At 38.0% G+C, this 20058-nt stretch overlaps 1 protein-coding gene across 5 annotated transcripts in view; it reads right to left on the reverse strand.

Annotated features, from left to right (window-relative positions):
• TPK1 (thiamin pyrophosphokinase 1) overlaps positions 1 to 20058 on the reverse strand; it is a 391064-nt gene that overhangs the window by 119618 nt on the left and 251388 nt on the right. For all 5 annotated transcript variants that reach the window (XM_015448215.4, XM_065542706.2, XM_005551074.5 and 2 more), the window contains one exon: positions 17423 to 17569. In XM_015448215.4, coding sequence (XP_015303701.2) covers positions 17423 to 17569 — 147 coding nt within the window. The remainder of the gene's footprint in view (positions 1 to 17422; positions 17570 to 20058) is intronic.

Genomic DNA, 20058 nt, shown 5'->3' on the forward strand with positions numbered 1-20058 from the left:
TCTCCATGCTAACTGATATGACAATGAGGTACGTAAGAATTTGTCTGAAATAGCTGGTTCCCAAGTGGAAGTCCGTGGATAGACAGGCTTAGGGCTTCTATAAACTCTTCAAATAATATTTAAAATTTTAAGTACATTTATAAAGGTACATTTTTAGGGAGAGAAGGTTGACAGTTTTTATCAGATTCTCAAATCAGCTTATGACCCAGAAAAGTTAAGAATCTCTTTAAAAGATAAAATCCAAACTTTTCCCTGGCACAGGAGCTGGTATCTAATTGCTTCTCTGCCCACCTTTTTAGCCTTATCTACCACCATCCCCTTCTTTCCTCTCCGAGAAACAACAGATTTCGACATCTCCCAAATAAACTGTGCAGTGTCTTAACTGCACACATTTTGCTTATCTTGTCCCCTCTAGGGGGTCTCCTGATCCCTTCCCTCTTGGTAACTCTGATTCTTCTGCCTATTTTGAGGCAGGCTCAGGAACGCCCTTCTCCAGGAATCCTGCCTACACCAGTCTGTGGCATGGTTGGTGCTGCTTCTCTGGGCTCCCATAATATTCTGCACATACTTGTAATACTGTTTTTTTTTTTTTTTTAAACCTCATTCTATAGCATTGTTCTATTTAGTGAAGAGACAGTTAGCTCTTTGAGAGTAAATTATCCATCTTCAATCCAGCAAAGTGCCTGATACAAATAAGTCTTTAATAATATTTTGATCGAACGAATACATTTTAAAAATTGTTCAATGCCTTTTATTTTTACCTGGCTTTCTCTGCTCCTGGAAATACTATATCGTATGAAATATGCTCAGAAAAAAATGTTAAGATCCTTTCATAGCTTTCAATTACTATTATCAACATTTCGAAGAGTGCCCACTTCTTAATAGGCTAGCATCACTCAGGAGAAAATCAATCCTTCTCCACTGTCCCTTGAGCGACATTTGTGTACGTTAAACTTGCCTGATAAAATGAGACCAATGTTCTCTACTCTGTGCCTTTTACCTTGAGGACTCCTACTAGGGATAAAATTGGCTTACTGTCATAAGACAATTGGAAAGGCCAATGTCTCCACAATGAATCAATTTTGGGGCTCCTCTGTCATCATGCCTTTTTCCACAAAGGAAGCAATCCAGTTCCTCATCAACACTATCTCAGCTAAAACAGAACATTCTTCCTTCTTGCTAAGAAAACTGATTACATCTATTTATTTCTACTTAGAAATTTATCTACATGCAATAGAAGGTGGCAGGTAACTGGGTGCAGTGACTCACACTTGTAATCCCAGTGCTTTGAGAAGTCAAGATGGGAGGATTGCTTGAGGCCAGGAGTTCAAGACCAGCCTGAACAAACTAGCAAGGCCCTACCTGTAAAAAACAATTTTTTTTAAAAATTAGCCGGGTATGATGGTACATGCCTATCATCCCAGCTAATCGGGAGACTGAGGTAGGAGGACTGCTTGAGCCCAGGAGTTCAAGGTTGCAGTGAGCTATGATTACATGGCACTGCACTCCTGCCTGGGCAAAAGAGCAAGACGCTGTCTCAGAAGAAAAAAAGAAAAAAGAAAGAAAGAAAAGAAAACTGGCAGGGAAGCCTACTTATCTGTTATAGAAGGATTTTTTGGTCTTTATAGGTTATATTTGCATAATTCATTTACTTTTTTTTTTTTTTTTTTTTTTTTTGAGACGGAGTCTCGGTCTGTCGCCCAGGCTGGAGTGCAGTGGCCAGATCTCAGCTCACTGCAAGCTCCGCCTCCCGGGTTCACGCCATTCTCCTGCCTCAGCCTCCCGAGTAGCTGGGACTACAGGCGCCCGCCGCCTCGCCCGGCTAGTTTTTTGTATTTTTTAGTAGAGACGGGGTTTCACTGGGTTAGCCAGGATGGTCTCGATCTCCTGACCTCGTGATCCACCGGTCTCGGCCTCCCAAAGTGCTGGGATTACAGGCTTGAGCCACCGCGCCCGGCCTCATTTACTTTTTAAAATTTACCTTTAAAATTATGATTCATTTCTCTACACGGAATGGCATCATACTACGCTCATTAATCATCTTTTTGGAGACAGAATGGTGGAGTGGAGAGAGTTAAAGGCTCAGTCTAACAAGGTTTTGAAATCTGGCTTTATCACTAACTGAGAAAATAACCCTTGACAAGTCCCTTTGCCTTTTTTAAGAACCAGTTTGTTCATCTTTAAAATCGAGTCATATCACCTCTACCTCATAAGGTTGCTTTGAGAACAAAATTGTTCTTAATAGGAATCTACAAAGAATCACTTGAAGAACATTTTCAAAACATACATGCCCATTAACTCAAAGCATGCACTACATCGTATGAGTTTTCAGTATGTTATTTCCAAAAGCTACACCTGCATAAATCATGGTCCATTTAAGTAAATCCACACAATAGAGTACTAAGCAGTCATAGCAGAGGAACAAGGATGATCTCTAATTACTGCATATAGAGTAGGCTCCAAAATAACGTAAGTGGGAAAAAAAGAGACAAATGCTTATAGTATACTAGATTTCTTTTTTTTTTTTTTTGAGATGGAGTCTCGCTCTGTCGCCCAGGCTGGAGTGCAGTGGCCAGATCTCAGCTCACTGTAAGCTCCGCCTCCCGGGTTCACGCCATTCTCCTGCCTCAGCCTCCCGAGCAGCTGGGACTACAGGTGCCCGCCACCACGCCCGGCTAATTTTTTGTATTTTTAGTAGAGATGGGGTTTCACCGTGTTAGTCAGGATGGTCTCGATCTCCTGATCTTGTGATCCGCCCGCCTCAGCCTCCCAAAGTGCTGGGAATACAGGCCTGAGCCACCGCGCCCGGCCTAGATTTCTTTTATTAAAAAGAACAGGAAAAGGAAATACACATACTTTTAAAATACTTTGTGCAAGAATTTCAAAGATTCTGAAAGAGGATGGTGGTAGTGAGGAAAGGAATGAAAACAAGACATCTCCTAAGACTGTCTTCTTCTGAATTATGTAATTACTTTAAATAATAACTGCAAAATTGAAAAATAAAGCCTTATAATTTCAAATAAACTACAACAAATGAATCTAATATTTTAATAAATTGATATCATAGCCACAGAAAGAACAAAACTTTGCATTTCAGGTGACAAACTTTAGAGACGGTACTCTGAGATATAACTTAACTACAGAAACACTTCCAAAGTCTTTAATTTCACTCAGTTTTACTGTTTCTATAAATATGAGTATTCTAATTTTGAAACTAATTACTATACATTATAGTATAAAGCAAGTATGCTATTTCAAACCAGAATTTTTTAAAGAAATATAAACATAAAACAAAAAATTTTAAAATTAATAGTAAAACTGAATTCAAAATATCAATATTAACTCATGATTTATAGATATATATGTATACACATACAAATACACACACACAATTTTTCTTAGCTCTGTTCACTGGAAGTCTAAAAGCAATACCACCACACTAGAAATAAACACACTTATTGCTCAGTTTTGGTTTCTAAATATTATTCCCCATACTGAAGTATTTAGAATAATATGATATGATATCTGCAACATATTTTGGTGGCTCAAAAGAAAACACTTCTATATAGAGATACTAAATGGAATATATGTGATACAATGTTAAAAATTAAAAATGGTTGAAATATATTGTTCATTGTACTATTTTTTAAAATCCTCTGTATGTGGCCAGGTGCGGTGGCTCACGCCTGTAATCCCAGCACTTTAGGAGGCCAAGACAAGCGGATCACGAGGTCAAGAGATAAGAGACCATTCTGGCCAACATGGTGAAACCCCGTCTCTACTAAAAATACAAAAATTGGCTGGGCATGGTGGCACGTGCCTGTAGTCCCAGCTACTCAGGAAGCTGAGGCAGAATAATCACTTGAACCTGGGAGGTGGAGGTTGCAGTGAGTCAAGATCATGGCACTGCACTCCAGCCTGGCGAGAGAGTAAGACTCCATCTCAAAAAAATAAAACAAAAAAAAAACCAAAACAAACAAAAAAAACTGTATGTATAATTTTCATAATTAAAAAATTGATTGGGGAGAAAAAAGCCATATAGATCATGTCATGTCAATGCTGTTATGCATATGTCACCATTCAAATCTCATCTTGAATTTCAGCTTCCATAATTCCCACGTATTGTGAGAGGGACCCAGTGGGAGGTAAATTAATCATGGGGGCAGGTTTTTCCCATGCTGTTCTCGTAATACCGATTAAGTCTTACGAGATCTGCTGGTTTTATAAAGGGCAGTTCCCCTGCACACTCTCTCTTGTCTGCCACCATGTAAGATGTGCTTTTGCTCCTCTTTCACCTCCTGCCATGATTGTGAGGCCTCCCCAGTCATGTGGAACTGTGTGTCCATTAAACCTCTTTTTCTTTATAAATTACCCAGTCTTGGGTATGTCTTTCTTAGCAGTCTGAGAACAGACAAATACAAATGCTTACTCCTGGGTGAACCTCACAGTGCATAGAAGATACGTAAAACTGATTATTTTTTTTCTTAATCCTTTTGGAGCCTTCCATATATATCCAATAAAATTTAGAGAGTAACTATGGATTCTTATAAAGAAAAGGTGTAGAAGTAGTGTTCAGAAAATTCCTAGATTGTTGATGGATTTACCATGGATTCACCATGTTGTTCTATGCTTGGTTTCTTCATCTCAGAAGTAGGAAAAATGTACCTAGCTGCTTACTTAAAAGGGTTGCTGGGAGAATCAAATAAGATGATGATGAAGGTAGTTCATAAATTGTAAAAGTGTTAAGTGTATAAAAGTGTTAAGTATATAAGTAAAAATGTTATTATTTTTCTAATTTTCCATCCTTTTGGATACAGAGGATATTTTATAAATCATGCACACTGGTCAAGAGATTTAGTATATTAATATTCAGTATATCTTCAACATTTAGACTATCAAATCTACTTAATATTTTATAAGCAGTTTCTCAGTCTGCTTCAGAAAACAATATGAAATTAGGAATACCTCTCCTCGTCTATGTTTATTCAAAGTAAGTTTCTGTGTGTGTGTGTCTATCACCTTAGGTTATATCCTGCTAACCTGCTTTCAGACTCTGAAACTTTTTTTAAAAAAATTTCAGTTATACTATTCTGTATATATCTAAGTCAGATATCATAATTCAGATAATAAAGTTATGAATAACTCATTAGAGCTTTTAAAAGACACACATACTAGTTTTCAAAAAAAAATCCTCAATAGACATGAGATCTAGAATCCTTTCCTTTTTCTTGGTAAAACTGTGTGGTGTTTGTGTGTACTTATATATTACATGTGTTCTATGTGTATGTATGTATTGTGGGGGAGGGAGACCTCTTACATGATTCCTTGAAAGAGCTTCAAAATATCTAGAGTGAATGTATGGTCTGAATAAATACCCTCCAGCCCCACCTGTCTTAGCTTAACTTTCTTTGTAAAATTTTCCACTTTTCTTCACTTTTAGTTTTGATCACTTTCAGAACAAGTAAGACCAAAATGCTCCCAAATTTAGAGGAAGAAAACCTTAATTGGCCGAGAAGTAGAACAACCCAGCTGGAGTTGTATGGAGTTCTTTATATAGAAACTTTCACTTATGCCAATCTTCTTCCCAGAAGCTCATTTCATTTCCCTGCTGGTAACACTCAAATCACTTCACAGTTCGTTGATAACTGCATTGGCAACCTTTTGTTTTCAATCAAAGGAAGATGCTGCAGCAATGCTCAATTGAACTAAGTATACATGACACAGGGTACCAGTGTCCTTGCCACAGAGGACTGTGGGAGGGGGGATAAAGGAAAAGATGACACCCTGCATCCAATATTCCATTACTTTAGCTAGAATTGGATTATGATAAATTGTGGTGACAGAGCTCAGACAAATGCTGATGCCATCTTTTCTATTGTTGTACCTGCACACAGCACTCTTAGGGATGGCATCGTCTCCAAAACCCATTCTCTGTCACTCATGGTTGAAAATGAAAGGCCAATGTACAAATAAGTTTTTAAACAATTTCCATGAAGATTCAATTTGATATTTCCTCCCTCACTGCTCTGAAATCACTGAGGGTCACAATAGGTTTTTGCTGATGAACATCTTTCTATAAATCTTCCTTGGTGAATGACTTCTTTAAGATCAAGTAACCTCTATGCTGTGTGGGTGAGGGGCAGGTATCAGGGTAGTGTTTCACTCCTTTCCCCTTGAAACATCATCATATCCAGGTTGCTTTAAAGCCCACCAGCACCACCACCACCACCACCACCACCACCACCACCACCATCTGCATGTATTTGCTCAGCAGTAACATGCTACCAGCCACCAAAAGTAACAATCACTACCCCAAGTGAGCACCCAAAATACAAGGAAAAAGCAATGTCAAACGGGAAATAAGTGGAGCAAGTTATAGCCTGACTCTTAACCAGGGATGTCCAGGCAGCCCACATTTTATAAGAGGAGGCAATACTGGACACTTCTGGTAATGGAATAACGCATTTAGATGATCTAAAACCTCCTATTTAGACTTGGCTAGCGTTAAACTGTGATAATTGTTATTTCATCTTTTACCAAAATATTCAATTATATGTTTTTTAAAGTTCAGAAAAAAGAAAAGTTATAACTCAATGAATTTCGTTTTAGGTTTAGAGTATTTGAGGCCCACAGGAGAAAAAAAAACATTTAAAAATGTTGGTTTTTATATGTTCCATATAAACATATAAAATGTTCCATATAAACATATAAAAAAATGTTGGTTTTGGTTGTTCCTAATGTTCCTCACCCACTTGCCTCCCAATTCATCTGTCGAAACCTAATCACCAATGTGATAGTATTAAGAGGTAGAGCCTTAGGCAGACCATTAAGTAATGAGGGCAGAGCCCTCATGAATGGGATTAGTGCCTTTATAAAAGAGGCCCTAGAGAGCTCCATTGCCCCCTCCACCATGGGAGAACACAGCAAGAAAGAGCCAACCAGCAAAGGAGCCCTTACCAGACGCTGAATCTGCTGGCGTCTTGATCTTGGACTTCCCAATCTCCGTAACTATGAGAGAGGAATTTCTATTGTTTATAAAACCAAGTTTAAGGTATTTTGTTATAGCAGCCTGAATAAATGAAGACAAAAGATGATAAAAATGATCCAGACGAAGGAAGTTTAGAGGGTTTATTTGGAAATGCTGCATAGGAGACAAAAATTTTGAGTAGGGTTTTAAAAGACAAGAATGACTTAAAAATATTTTTGAAAGTGTACAGTGAATTCAAAAAAGCAGACAAAAGAGTAGTTGTGGAAAGTGTGGACCAGTTTTCCCTAGACCAGAAAAGGAGTCTAAAAGGTTTGACACAGAGGTCCACCATGCCTTAGCCCCATACCACAGATGTTCAAGTAGAAGAGGTGGCAAAGGGTTTATAAGAGATGTGGAGCTGGGGGTTGGGCCAGGAGATTATTATTTTTTTTTTTTGGAAGAAAATATTGGTTAAAAGTAGGGTGAAAAGTACTTCTCCAGTGTATGCTGGTATAATTAGTGTCCATAAATATCTGCAGCATTCTACAGACATGCAGCATGGCAGCTGCACTCTCAGTCATGCTGCACAAGGTATAAAGGCAAAATCCCAAATACAGGTGCTATGGTTTTGTTTTTAACTTGGAAAAATGGTCTCACCGAAACAGTTTTATAAGCCATTATTATTTCCCAGTTTAGCACAAAAAATCGACTTCTATAAGGGAACAACAAAAAAGGGTAAACAGTAATACAAAAGAAAACAAATGTATTTCAACTTCCCATTTAATACTTCCCATTTAATACTCAACTCATAGTAATATAGTTTCTACCCATATTGTGCCATAAAAACTTATCAAAATTTCTTCCTGGCTTTCTACCTTATCAAATTTCTTCCTGGCTGCCAAATCCATTGTATCCTATTTATTCTTGACATCCAAGCTCACCACTCTTTTGCTTTTTCACATATTGACAATTTTCAAGGTATACCTCCAGGCCAGATCATATATCCTTTTAGGCAATTCCATTTGGTTCCAAAGACAGATCTTTCTCTTTATATCCCAGAGTCAACTGCTGACCTTCCCATTTTGATCTGCTCTTCCCATTTGCTCTATCTCAAAAAAGGATAGCACCCAGTTCCCTAATGCAGAATGCAGATATTACACCGACTCCTCCCACTGCATTTCTCCAATGAAGACTTCTGAGCACACATCCCAACAAACTCCATCATCTTTCCTTCACTCTCATGTTTACTTAAGTTTACTCCCCATTTGTTCCTTGGATTTCCAAGAGAATTGGTTGGCCTCTACTTCTTCCATAAACAATCTATACTCCCACCAAATTAAACTTTCTAAAATGTCAATCAAAGTCATTCGTTTGATTAAAAAACCCTTAAAACCTGAACTTTATTCTCAATATAGAGACCATCTTCCTGGGGATTCAAGCAAACCCTCATGCTCTAGAGCCTGCTTCCCTCCAGCTGCACCTCCAACAGCTCCCCATGATCCAGCAGTTTGCTGTTCCCCAAACGTGCCAAGTTCTCTTGTTGCTTTATATTCCTTCCACATTAAATGTCATTATTCCTTTCTTTGCCTGACTTCTTAGCAGTCTTGAGTTCAGATATCATCTCCATATCACATATGGAGTCTTGATATCATCTCTTAGAAACTATTCAAGTCTCCAAAACTGATTCTCCCTCACTCATGGTTGAAAGGAAAGGTCAATGTTCACATACGTTTTCTAACTATTTCCAAGAAGATTGAATTTGGTATTTCCTCCTATACTGCTTTGGAATCACTGAGGGATCACCTTAAGTTTTTGCTGATGGACATCTTCCTATAAATCTTTCTCAGTGAAAGGCTTCTTTAAGGTCAAAGAGCCTGCATGCTGCGTGGGTGAGTGGCAGGTATTAGGGTTGGGGACCACCGGCCCTGTGTCCTGTCTGGGTAAGATGCTTTATTCCTGCCATCCCCCTAGCTCCCAGTGTTTCCTCACATGTATTTCTGAATTTTAATATTTATTCTGTCTCTTGTACTAAACGGTGAGCAGCAGAATAAAGGCAGTGCCTCTTATTTCTGCACTCTGAGTGCCTACCACCGTGTCTATCGCATCACAGGTATTTATTGAATGTTTGTGTTCGAAGTAATTAAACATGGATAAGACCACAGAGGAAATGTTTCTATGGAGATTTAAAGGGAACACTAGGGCACTTAAAAAACGAGAATTGTATAGCTCTGGAATTTTATTGTCTTATTTCATACTAAAATACAAGGTTTTCCTGTTTACATGTATGAGATTAACACATACTACAACAGGATAGGTTTTTGTGTTATTTTTTTAAATGCCATGTAGAGGAGGAGGAAAAAAAGAACACAAAGGAAAGGGGAAAGAAAAGAAGGAGAGAATGAGTATTGAAAATTGTTTCCTAGAAAGCCAGGCAACGCTTGAAGAGGGAAAAGACGACGACGCTTAGCAAAGACATATCTGTGTGTATTCCACGTGTAGAAGAATCTGCTGCGCTGGCATGGCAGAGCAAATGAGCCAAAGAAAAGAGAGAGCTAGGCAAGGACACAATTTGAAGGTAAAGAGTATTTTGGCCAGGCGTTGAACCCTGAGTGGCAAAACTTTCCCAGGGCAACGAGCTGAGGTGGGTGTAGGCCAGGTAGGAACAGGTATTCACAATGTGCCTTTTGGAAGATGGAGGGAGGTTGGGAAGGTCAATGTAACAGGCCATTTCTGGTATGAAATGCCTAGTGGTCCTTTTTCAGACCATTATTGCATCAGATCTTTTTCAGTTTCACTATCAATTACCTACCAAAGCAACACTGCAGATAACCTTGGGCAGATCACATGAATGTCTCTGCAATTGCTCATCTAGAAAAAGATCTCTAAAGCTTGACACTATTTACATTATTTAATAGTTTATGATATTTAATAATATATATTCAATAGTTCCGTGATACTATGTAGTTTATACTAGGAATTCTAAAAGGCCAAGCAACAATAAAAATTACATGAAAGATACAGAGGAAGAATAAAATAATAATGATTATTCCAAAGAAGGGAATTAAAACGGGTAATAAATAGTGTGAGAAGATTTCAGCCTTGTCTAGAATTGAGAACTCCCTGTCGCCTACTCGAAATCATGCTGAGAATCACTTCTCTGATGTTATCACTGATGAGGTTATGCTGGACATGTGCACACAAGGGTAGACTAACCCAGACGCCCAGTTCTCAGCAGAAACCATCAGGCATAGCAAATTTATATCATGAATATTCAGCTTCTTTCTATCAAACCCTCAGCATATTTTATCATATTCATTACCAGCATTACAAATGTATAATGTAAATAATGTAAGGACATTATATAGTAAATAATTGATCTGGTGAAAGAGAAAAAAAAAAGCAGCAGTAAAGCATGACTAAAATGATGAGGAAGAAATATTTACAACAGATTTGCAAGTTTGCTCAAGTGAGACAAAAACTGACAGAAGTCTGCTCTGTGCCACCTTCTCCTGTATCAGATACTGGAATCCTGAGCGGGAATCACCGAGCAAGGTTTAGGATAATGCAAAAGCCATGCCTTATTAACTCTTGGACATCTCATTTCTTGGTTATAAATCCTATTAACTTGTATTACAAACTGCCACAAAACTTGGAGATAGAAGATAATTTATGCTCAGTGTACAGAAGCGAATGTTTCTGTCCTCCTGAGACGCACAGGACCAGAAAATGACATAGCATGTATGTGAAACCAGGAGCCACCCACACTCCGCACAGGCAGCATGATAAACATGGCGCTGAGCGCCTGACTCTTCAGCAAGAAGATGGCCTAACTCGTGACTGACATCCGCCATGTTTCGTGTCTGAAATGTCTGTCATCTATTTCATAGCATCCCCTCCTCACAAAAGGTGATGATGTCTTATCAAGAACACATTTTTGGAAGTAAAAGAGGGATGCTTATTTTAAGGAAGGGACTATTTTGGATTCGATTTTGAATTTTCTATTTTTCAAATGGCAAATTGAACATTCCTACAGAGTATATGCTACCTACCAAGGTTTTCACTCAGAAGGACATTGACCCGTAGTAAGTGAAATATGCCAAAAATAAAATATGAAAAACCTTACATGCTAAAAAAACAACCAGCTAAAAAAATTCCAAACGTCTTCCCATATTCATTTTGAACTGGAACTACCTCACTGTATCCTTGTTTTAAAACTCAATTTATAACTAATAAAAATACATCACAGAGAGGGGACTGAAAAGAGAACACAAACTTTAGACTGAAACAAACTATACACTTTAAGTGAATTGCTACTATGACGTATAGGTCAGTCCCAAATGACGAATCTTAATGATTATTAATGATTATTTGCACAACCTAGTCTCATGAGAGTCTCACATGTAAACACTCCAAAGGAAACAGAGAACATCACAGAAAGTCTAAGATGATATGAGGATAGATTTTTTTAAAAAAAGATCAAGAAAAGCGTTCCAGGGACTAGGACTATTCTAGCCAATTAAAATTAGTGTAGCAGATATAACACAAGCTCTCTTACCAAGTTACTAGACTAAAAATATTATCAGATAAACAGTTGCTATAAGATGATTTATTCCTATTATTATCTTTAATTTCAGATCATCTAATTGAAAAAAAATTCTAGAACACACTAGGCTCAAATCTAACACTCATAATAATTAACATTTATATTGAATTTTTACCACTTTTAACATACTTCAGCAAAGCTTAATGGTAAATCATTTAGTCTGCTTAAATGATGAAAGATTATTGTTAGATGTAAATTTTATTATGAAACTTCAGAAAGTCATTTTTCTTTAAGGATACAGCAACAAGATGAGGTATGCCCTTAAAGTGCATCCAAGATTTATCTTACTTGAAAATAATATCATAGGGGAAAAAATATATATATATGTGTGTGTGTGTGTGTAGGTACATATATGTACACATATACACACACACATATATATTTATATATACACATACACACACACCAACCGGCCATCAGTTATACACTGTTTATGGATAATTACCAGCCTATGGGCTGTGACTTTTTTCAAGAGTTTATTATTTGCATCTTAGTCCATTAACCCCATGAAGGAGGAAATGTAGTGTTGTGGAAAAAGTGCTGAGACAAAACACTTCACTGTGTGACCATATTATCCTGCTTTTCTCCCAGTATTGTTATAAAGCTCAGATAAGATGCTTCTTGTAAAAGTATCAGTATTATCTTCCTCCTCAACAATTGTATGTTAACTTTAATTTAAAAAAATACATTAAAAAATTTAAAGTTTTTTTTTTTTTTTGAGACAGATTCTCGCTCTGTCACCCAGGCTGGAGTGCAGTGGCGCGATCTCGGCTCACTGCAACCTCCGCCTCCCGGGTTTACGCCAGTCTCCTGCCTCAGCCTCCTGAGTAGCTGGGATTACAGGCGCCCGCCACCACGCCCAGCTAATTTTTTGTATTTTTAGTAGAGACGAGGTTTCAACGTGTTACCCAGCATGGTCTCGATTTCCTGACCTCGTTATCTGCCCGCCTCAGCCTCCCGAAGTGCTGGGATTACAGGTGTGAGCCACCGCGCCAGGCCAAAAATTTCAAGTTTTAAAGTCATTCTTTATTTGGTGCTAAAGCATACGAGACATTTTCTTAAGTCTACTTTCGCAATATTTTTAAATGATTTCAGTTTAAATTGATAACATTTCTCCTGCCTCTCCTGTGATTGTATGTTCTAAAAACAATGAACAGTCTGCTGTAGATGTCCATTCTGAATACGTTCCCCAATGTATGCACGCCATGTAACATATAGGCACATTCAGTGCATGTGTCACATATATTAATAACACCGTTATATGAAGTAACACCTGACAGAGCCAGTTCAGCCCCAACGGTGCAAGTCTCATTTCTAGGATGTAGAATGCTTCTGTGCAGAAATTTTACAGTACTTTTTTTTTTTTTTTTTTGAGACGGAGTTTTGCTCTTATTGCCCAGGTTAGAATGCAGTGGTGCAATCTCAGCTCACTGCAACCTCCACCTCCTGGGTTCAAGCGATTCTCCTGCCTCAGCCTTCTGAGTAGCTGGGATTACAGGCATGCGCCACCATGCCTGGCTAATTTTGTATTTTTTAGAGACGGGGTTTCACTACATTGGTAAGGCTGGTCTTAAACTCCCGACTTCAGGTGATGGGCCCGCGTCGGCCTCCCAAAGTGCTGGGATTATAGGCATGAGCCTCACGCCCGGTCTATAGGAGTTTTTAACTGATTTTTAGTATTAATCCCATTCACATGTATACAATTAAAACTTGTTACCAGTATGGTGGATCACATGAGATCCATCCATACCTTAAATCCCCAAACATATTCACTTCAACATATGCTTTTGTGTTACTAATTTTCTTGCTATTTTCTTACTAAGAATGATAGAAGAGCAGAGAGTCAGGCTGTGTCTCGAGAAAGAACTCCCTAGAACAGAGTGGCCAAGATGAGCAAAGGCTGAACTGCTAACCCCATAGGTGGAAGCCTGTGCCTGCCATTGTCACTACTTTAAAGAACAGAGTGTCATCTTGCATGAGCTTTTTGCACCACACTATGTAATAATTACTTCATTAGGATAAGGTAATTTTATAGTTATTCCAATGACACAAAATCAAAATTATCACACAGAGAATCTACATTGCATTATATTTGGGGATTTGGCTACACAGGTACTCTTAACATGTTTACCACTTTATAGAACTGAGGATTCTGCCTTAATAACTAAAGTCTAACACACTGGATGTTACATTCCTATAAGTTAGGTAGGGTCATGATTCCAGAATTTCTTTCAAGATATCCGTGGCTGGCAGTTTGAGAGAGACTTGCTTTGTATGTCAGTGTTTCCTTTTCCTGGGCCCACAAGCCTCAGTTCCTAGACGGCCTTTGCAGTTGGGCTGGGGCAGCAGAACTTCACTCCCGCAGAAGGTGACACAGGTCACAGGCAGGCCTGGCCTTTAAGAAATGTGGTGCCACATTCTAGCAATCTGTTTCCCTGCTTCAGCAATGTGTTCCAGTTAGCTTAGATATACAATGTGGGATCCCTCTCAAGCCACATCAGATATTCTATTAATAAGAAAAAAAAAACAAAACTTAATAAACCTAATTTTGGATAAGCCTCTCAGATCTGGAGTTGATCATAACTGCAACATAGACGGGTGGGGGTAACTGAGGTATAGAGGCAATATGATAGATTAGTGCTCTGGCCAACTGAAGACAATAAAAATACTAAAAATAAATAAATAAATATAAATAAGAGAATCTTCTAAAATGCATCAAATGTATCTTTCTTAAAAAAAGAATTCTAGGAGGCAGAGGCTGCCGTGAGCTGAGATCACGCCACTGCACTCCAGCCTGGGCAACGGAGGGAGACTGTGTCTCTAAAGAAAAAAAGAAAAGAAAAAAGAAAAAAGAATTTTGCCCAGAAGCCAAAAACTACCTTTTGATATAAAAAGAAGGCCAAGGCTAACTTTCATCTGGAGAGTGTTTAGCAAATCAGATGAACCTGAGCTTCAGTTTCTAAAGCCCCCAAGTATGGAAGGTTGTCAGAAGACAAAGCCCAAGGCCTGCCCAAGGTGGACATCTCAAAGGATGCTGTACCACGTAAAGCAGAGATCCGAAATATCAAGATGAATATAAGCAACACTCCCACTGGACTGCTAGGAAAAGTGGACAACCAAACACCTTGGCACTCCATAGCTGAGAAGATGAAAAAAGTCTCCCCTGAGCATTTGTAACCAGACATCAATTTCTCAGCAGTGTTACATTCAGAATCTACACGGACAATGTGGTCCAAAAAAGCCTCAGACAAAATGTCCTAAGTAGTTGGTGCTCCCACAGAACTGGGCTACAAGTCCACTCAGCAGCCAGGCAAAAGCAAATGTAAATTCTCCCTGGATTTACTTTTAACTCACGCCTCAAACAATTCCCACACTTACTTAAAGTTCTCAGAAATGTGAGGTCCCGGCCCAAAATCATAAAACAGAGAAGGAACTGAGGTCACAAAATATGAAAGCAAAAGTGAACATAAAAGGCAGCTGGCTTGCATTAGAATTATTCTAGACTATAAAACCGGTTTGATAATTATGTTTTCAGAAAGAGCCCCTTGAAAACGTGAGTAAAGGGCACGCATGTAAGAAAGAATACTCGTGGCAGGAATTAAAAACGCAGAGGGTGGGTCTAGCGGCAGATAGGAAGAGCAGAAGCGGGACAGTGAACAGAACAGAGGTGGTGAAGAACTTCAGAATGCAGCCCAGAGACATTAAGACATAGAAAATATGAAAGTGCTGAGATGTATACGATTCAAGTAGAGGATCTTAAATACATGTAATAGGAGGTACAGAAGAAAAGAGAAGGAGAATAGGGCACTATTTGAAAACATAATGGTTGAGGGTTTTCCAGAAATGATGACAGCCAACAATCTGTAGATGGAAGGAAATCCAATGAATCCCAAGCCAAATGTATTTCAGAAAGTTCATAATTATACCAATTATAGGGAAAATACAGAAACCCAAAATAGTAAAAATACCTTAACGTAGAAGTCATATTTTAGACGTAGCTTTTTCTATCAGTGAATCTGCCAATTATAATTTAAAAAAGTATTGTACTACATCTTTAACTAGTAATATATTGACCAGAGCATCTACACAGAGAGAAGTTATGACTGCATACTTTAGCAGTCATACCATCACTTCAATGCAATATAACAAAGCTCAATGTTTCACAATAGTAGTAAGTTTCAAACTTCAGAAACTGTTGGGAACCTATGGGTATTTAACCAACATATAATTTGATAAGAAATCTAAAAAGCATACCTGTACTGCTAACCAAAATCTTTTAATGACTTTCCAAAACCTATGGCAAAAAGAAGTTCACATTCCATTGTGTGGAATTTAAAGTTCTTCACAATCAGTATCACAATTAGTTTTCTCGTCTTATCTTCTGGCATTTTTCCATCCACACCCCATAGTTTAGCTGCACAGAATTACCTGCAAATCCTGTAACATATCCTGCATCTCCGTGTTTCTTTTCTGGCTCCTCTTGAATTAAGTAACTTTCCCATCATCTTCCACAGCAAGAATCTAGTCATCCTTGAATATTCTGTTGAATTGTAAGCTCAGTAGAAGGTATGTTGCATGAAAGGATTTCTGTTTATATTGTTAACTGCTCTATCCCTAGAAAGGAGCCTGGCAAATAGCAGGTACTCAGTAAATGTTTGTTGAAGTAATTGAGTGAAGACAACATGAGTGCCTCTGTGAAGACTTTTCTTACTACACACATGCCCCAGTTTTCTATTATTTCATTTTTTGGTACTAATCTTTCAACACTGCATTATGATTACATTTGTATGAATGGATCTTCCATTACACTTAATCTGGAGAGCAAAGATCATATGCAACTCTTTATTTTTATCCTTCATTGCCATGCAGTGCAACAAATACGCAGAAGGCAGTCTGTAACTGTTGACTAAATAAATGGATAGTATTGTTTGAAATCTGAATTCTTCTCCTCTACTTTTATCCAGAAAGCAACATGGCTGAGACACACAAAGAGCCAGGAAAAAAAAAAAATGCAAAACTGGCTAAAGAATAGTACGCATGCACTAAACCCACCCTATTAACCTATTAACCAAACCACAATTTCTAGTAATGCCACACTACAGATGGTAGGTAGGGTAGAAGCAAAACTGTAAAAAGTAGACTCCAATGAGAGGCGAACATGGAAAGATCTGTCCACTATCTTCAAAGAAACAAACAAACAAACAAACAAAAAGTTACCAAATGATATTTTTAAACTGAAATCCACCAATAAACCTCATAAAATGTGTTTGTTTAGTGAGAATTCTGTTCTATGCACTACACTGAGAGAAAATGTCGTTAATGTTTATCATTGGAAATGAAAGACATCATTAGAAATTATTCTGAGACAGAGAAACTAATCACCAGGCAACTTATGAATAGTAAAAGCTCAAGATTGTCTTCTAAGTGCCTAATGAAATCAAACCCAGTTTCCAATTATATCCAATTATAATGACAACACTCAAAATACATAAGAATTACATTAGCAGCATTTGCCAAGCCTTGTGTTTCCCCTATTGAGGTTTTTCTCAAATGTCATTCACATTCAGCTGTTCAAAACGCAACAGTGCTCAACTTAATTCTTAGTCGATTTAGAGTTGCAACATTTTATCTTGTTTTCTAGACATAACAAAATTTAAACTTTCAGGATTCTTCTCCACATTTTTGCTGGTCAGTGACCTGAGGCAAAACTAAAGTGGCCACAGGAAAGCACACATGATCAGTTCCACTCGCAGTTCAAAGACCCAAGCAGGGCCAATGTTTTCTCCTAGTCTACTCAAGTGGTAGATGCTTTGTGAAGGAAAGGGCTCACATTATATTCTCTTTTGACTTACTGGTTGGAGCAGGTAGATCAGTGATTCCTCTTGGATTATTATAACTGGAAAAGGAGTGATGTGAGTCGCTCGGAACAAGGTATTCACAGATGCCATAATCTGGTCAAAACGCCCAGCGAGGCCTCCCAGTGTCACGATCACATCAACCTAAGCAAGGAAGGTAAAACCGGGAGTCACATATAGTCACATATAAAAAATAAGCAAAAATACAGAATATTGGTGTTTATGTTTTAAAATAATACATTAAAAAGGCTTAATGTGTGATCCATAAAGATGGCATGAGTTTAGAATAATACCTGTTAACCAAGTACCAATAGAACCTATTCAATTCCCAGAGAAATAAGTGGTATCAGGTTATGAAGCCAAATGTTGTGTTTCTCTGGTTCAACGGTTATACCAGGGATTTTGCAAAGTGCTTTACATACAAGATGTTCAAGAGTTTGACAAATGAATAAGTGAAGATATTGCAAGAAAAGACTCATTAGCCTAAGGAAGAAATAGATAATTGCCATACTGTGGGAATGTATACTTCAAAATGGGGTTCCATAACAGTACTAAAAGTAAATTACAGAGAAGAACCAAGTTCTGAAACGAGTTTCCTATTTGTGACCTTATCAGAATGTAAGAAGAATGGGAATTTTTACTAAGGGTAACATGCTTCACATTAAGCTTAAAATATTTTAAGACAGTCAAACCAGTAACTAAGAGTATAACTGGATTGTTTGTAACACAAAGGGTAAATGCTTCGGGGGACGGAAAACCCAGTTTCCATGATGTGATTATTATACGTTGCGTGCCTGTACTAAAATATCTGTGTGTTCCCCAGAAATATACCCACCTGATATGTACTCAGGAATATCAAAAGTTAAAAATCAAAGAAACCAGGCAGGCTGGGTGCAGTGGCTCATGTCTGTAATCTCAGCACTTTGGGGACTGAGGCAGGCGGATCACGAGGTCAAGAGATCGAGATCATCCCGGCCAACATGATGAAACCCCGTCTCTACTAAAAATACAAAAATTAGCTGGGCCCAAGTGGTGGTGCGCACCTGTAGTCCCAGCTACTGGGGAGGCTGAGGCAGGAGAATCATTTGAACCCAGGAGGCAGAGGTTGTGGTGAGCCAAGGTTGCGCCATTGCACTCCAGCCTGGGCGACAGAGTGAGACTATGTCTCACAAAAAAAAAAAAAAAGAAAAAGAAAAAGAAAAAAAGAAACAGAAACCAGACAAACCATACATCTAAAGGATCTATTATTCTCCTTAGAGATCTTTTTAGAATTCAAAGAATTAGGTTTTGTGGCTCAGAAAGACCATGTAATCTAGGAAGTACGTATTACTCCAAATACACAGGCAATGTCCAGGACATCTGTTAATATTCAGAGGAAAGAGTTCACTTGTAAGCAATTAAGACATAGACTTATCAAAGGGATGGCTTCTGTTTGTGATATCAAGTTAGGTAAATCATTTCTATTTATGTTTTGGAGGCCTTATTAAGAAGGCCTCTATAGACCAGTTGGGAAAGGCCCAGAGATTATTTATGACTTCAGGAAAACTAGAGCTTTAAACTGAAGAGAAATACATAAATAAGAAATTGTATACGAAATATAGAGAAAGTTCTAAGGCTGCAGTAAAAAGCTCATGGCATATTCCTATCCACATAATCCTAAATTCATATCAGAAGCAAGGCCAGATAAAAGTTTATTCACTATACAGAATCTGAAATCCCCTTTTTAGGTTCTCAATTTTTCATTACTATACGCCAAGCCTTGAGGGATCCCATAACCTTTAAGACTGAAATTTAATCCCCATCTTCTACAATGGGATATCATGATGAATAAGCAATATCTGTAAATCAATCATTAAAATTTTCAGAAGAAAGTAGCAGCAAGATTACCTCTCATCACTACTCATTTTCCCTACAGGAAGTATTTAGCAAGATTGATTAAAAACACGAGGATCAATGCAAGCTGCAGGTGGGACAGAAAAGGAATTGGCTTTGGATCATTTTTGCAGTTCTCTAGTTCTGGCTGTAAGTAGGACATCTGATATTCACAGAGATATCAGAAAGACGACAGAGTGTTCAATCTAAAATAGACCATTTGTAGACTGCAAGTGTGTCTTTTCTGTGTGAACCCAAACCCCTGTGCATTTATTTCTAACATCACCCAGTCATCCTTTGTTATAAACATCGACGTACTTGTGAATCTCTCCTTCTAGAGGAGGCCTATGAATCACAGCCACTAGCACAGTGTTTGCAACAGAGTAGACAACAGGTGTTTACTGAGATTCCCTTGAGCATATAAATACTCAGGAAAAACTGAATAAATAATCATAGAGGCAAGAAGCTAATTATTAGGCTGAGTTAACATCACCTAACTCCTACAAAATAGTACTTTCTTACTTGGAAATGATTCCAACAGGGAGTAGCTTTTGAAAAAAGCAAACACGTCATATTTATTAGCTCAGATATACATCTGATGCTTTTATAAGCTTCATTTACAAGCTAATGACAAGAAAAACTAACCAATGTTTGTGGATTATTTACCGTGTGCTAGGAAATATCCTAAATACTTAGGATATCAGCAAAGAACACATAAGCCCCTGCCTTCATGGAGTTAATATTCAAATGAAGGATAATAT

Source organism: Macaca fascicularis, chromosome 3 (genome assembly GCF_037993035.2).
Source record: "Macaca fascicularis isolate 582-1 chromosome 3, T2T-MFA8v1.1".
NCBI classification, from domain to species: Eukaryota; Metazoa; Chordata; class Mammalia; order Primates; family Cercopithecidae; genus Macaca; species Macaca fascicularis.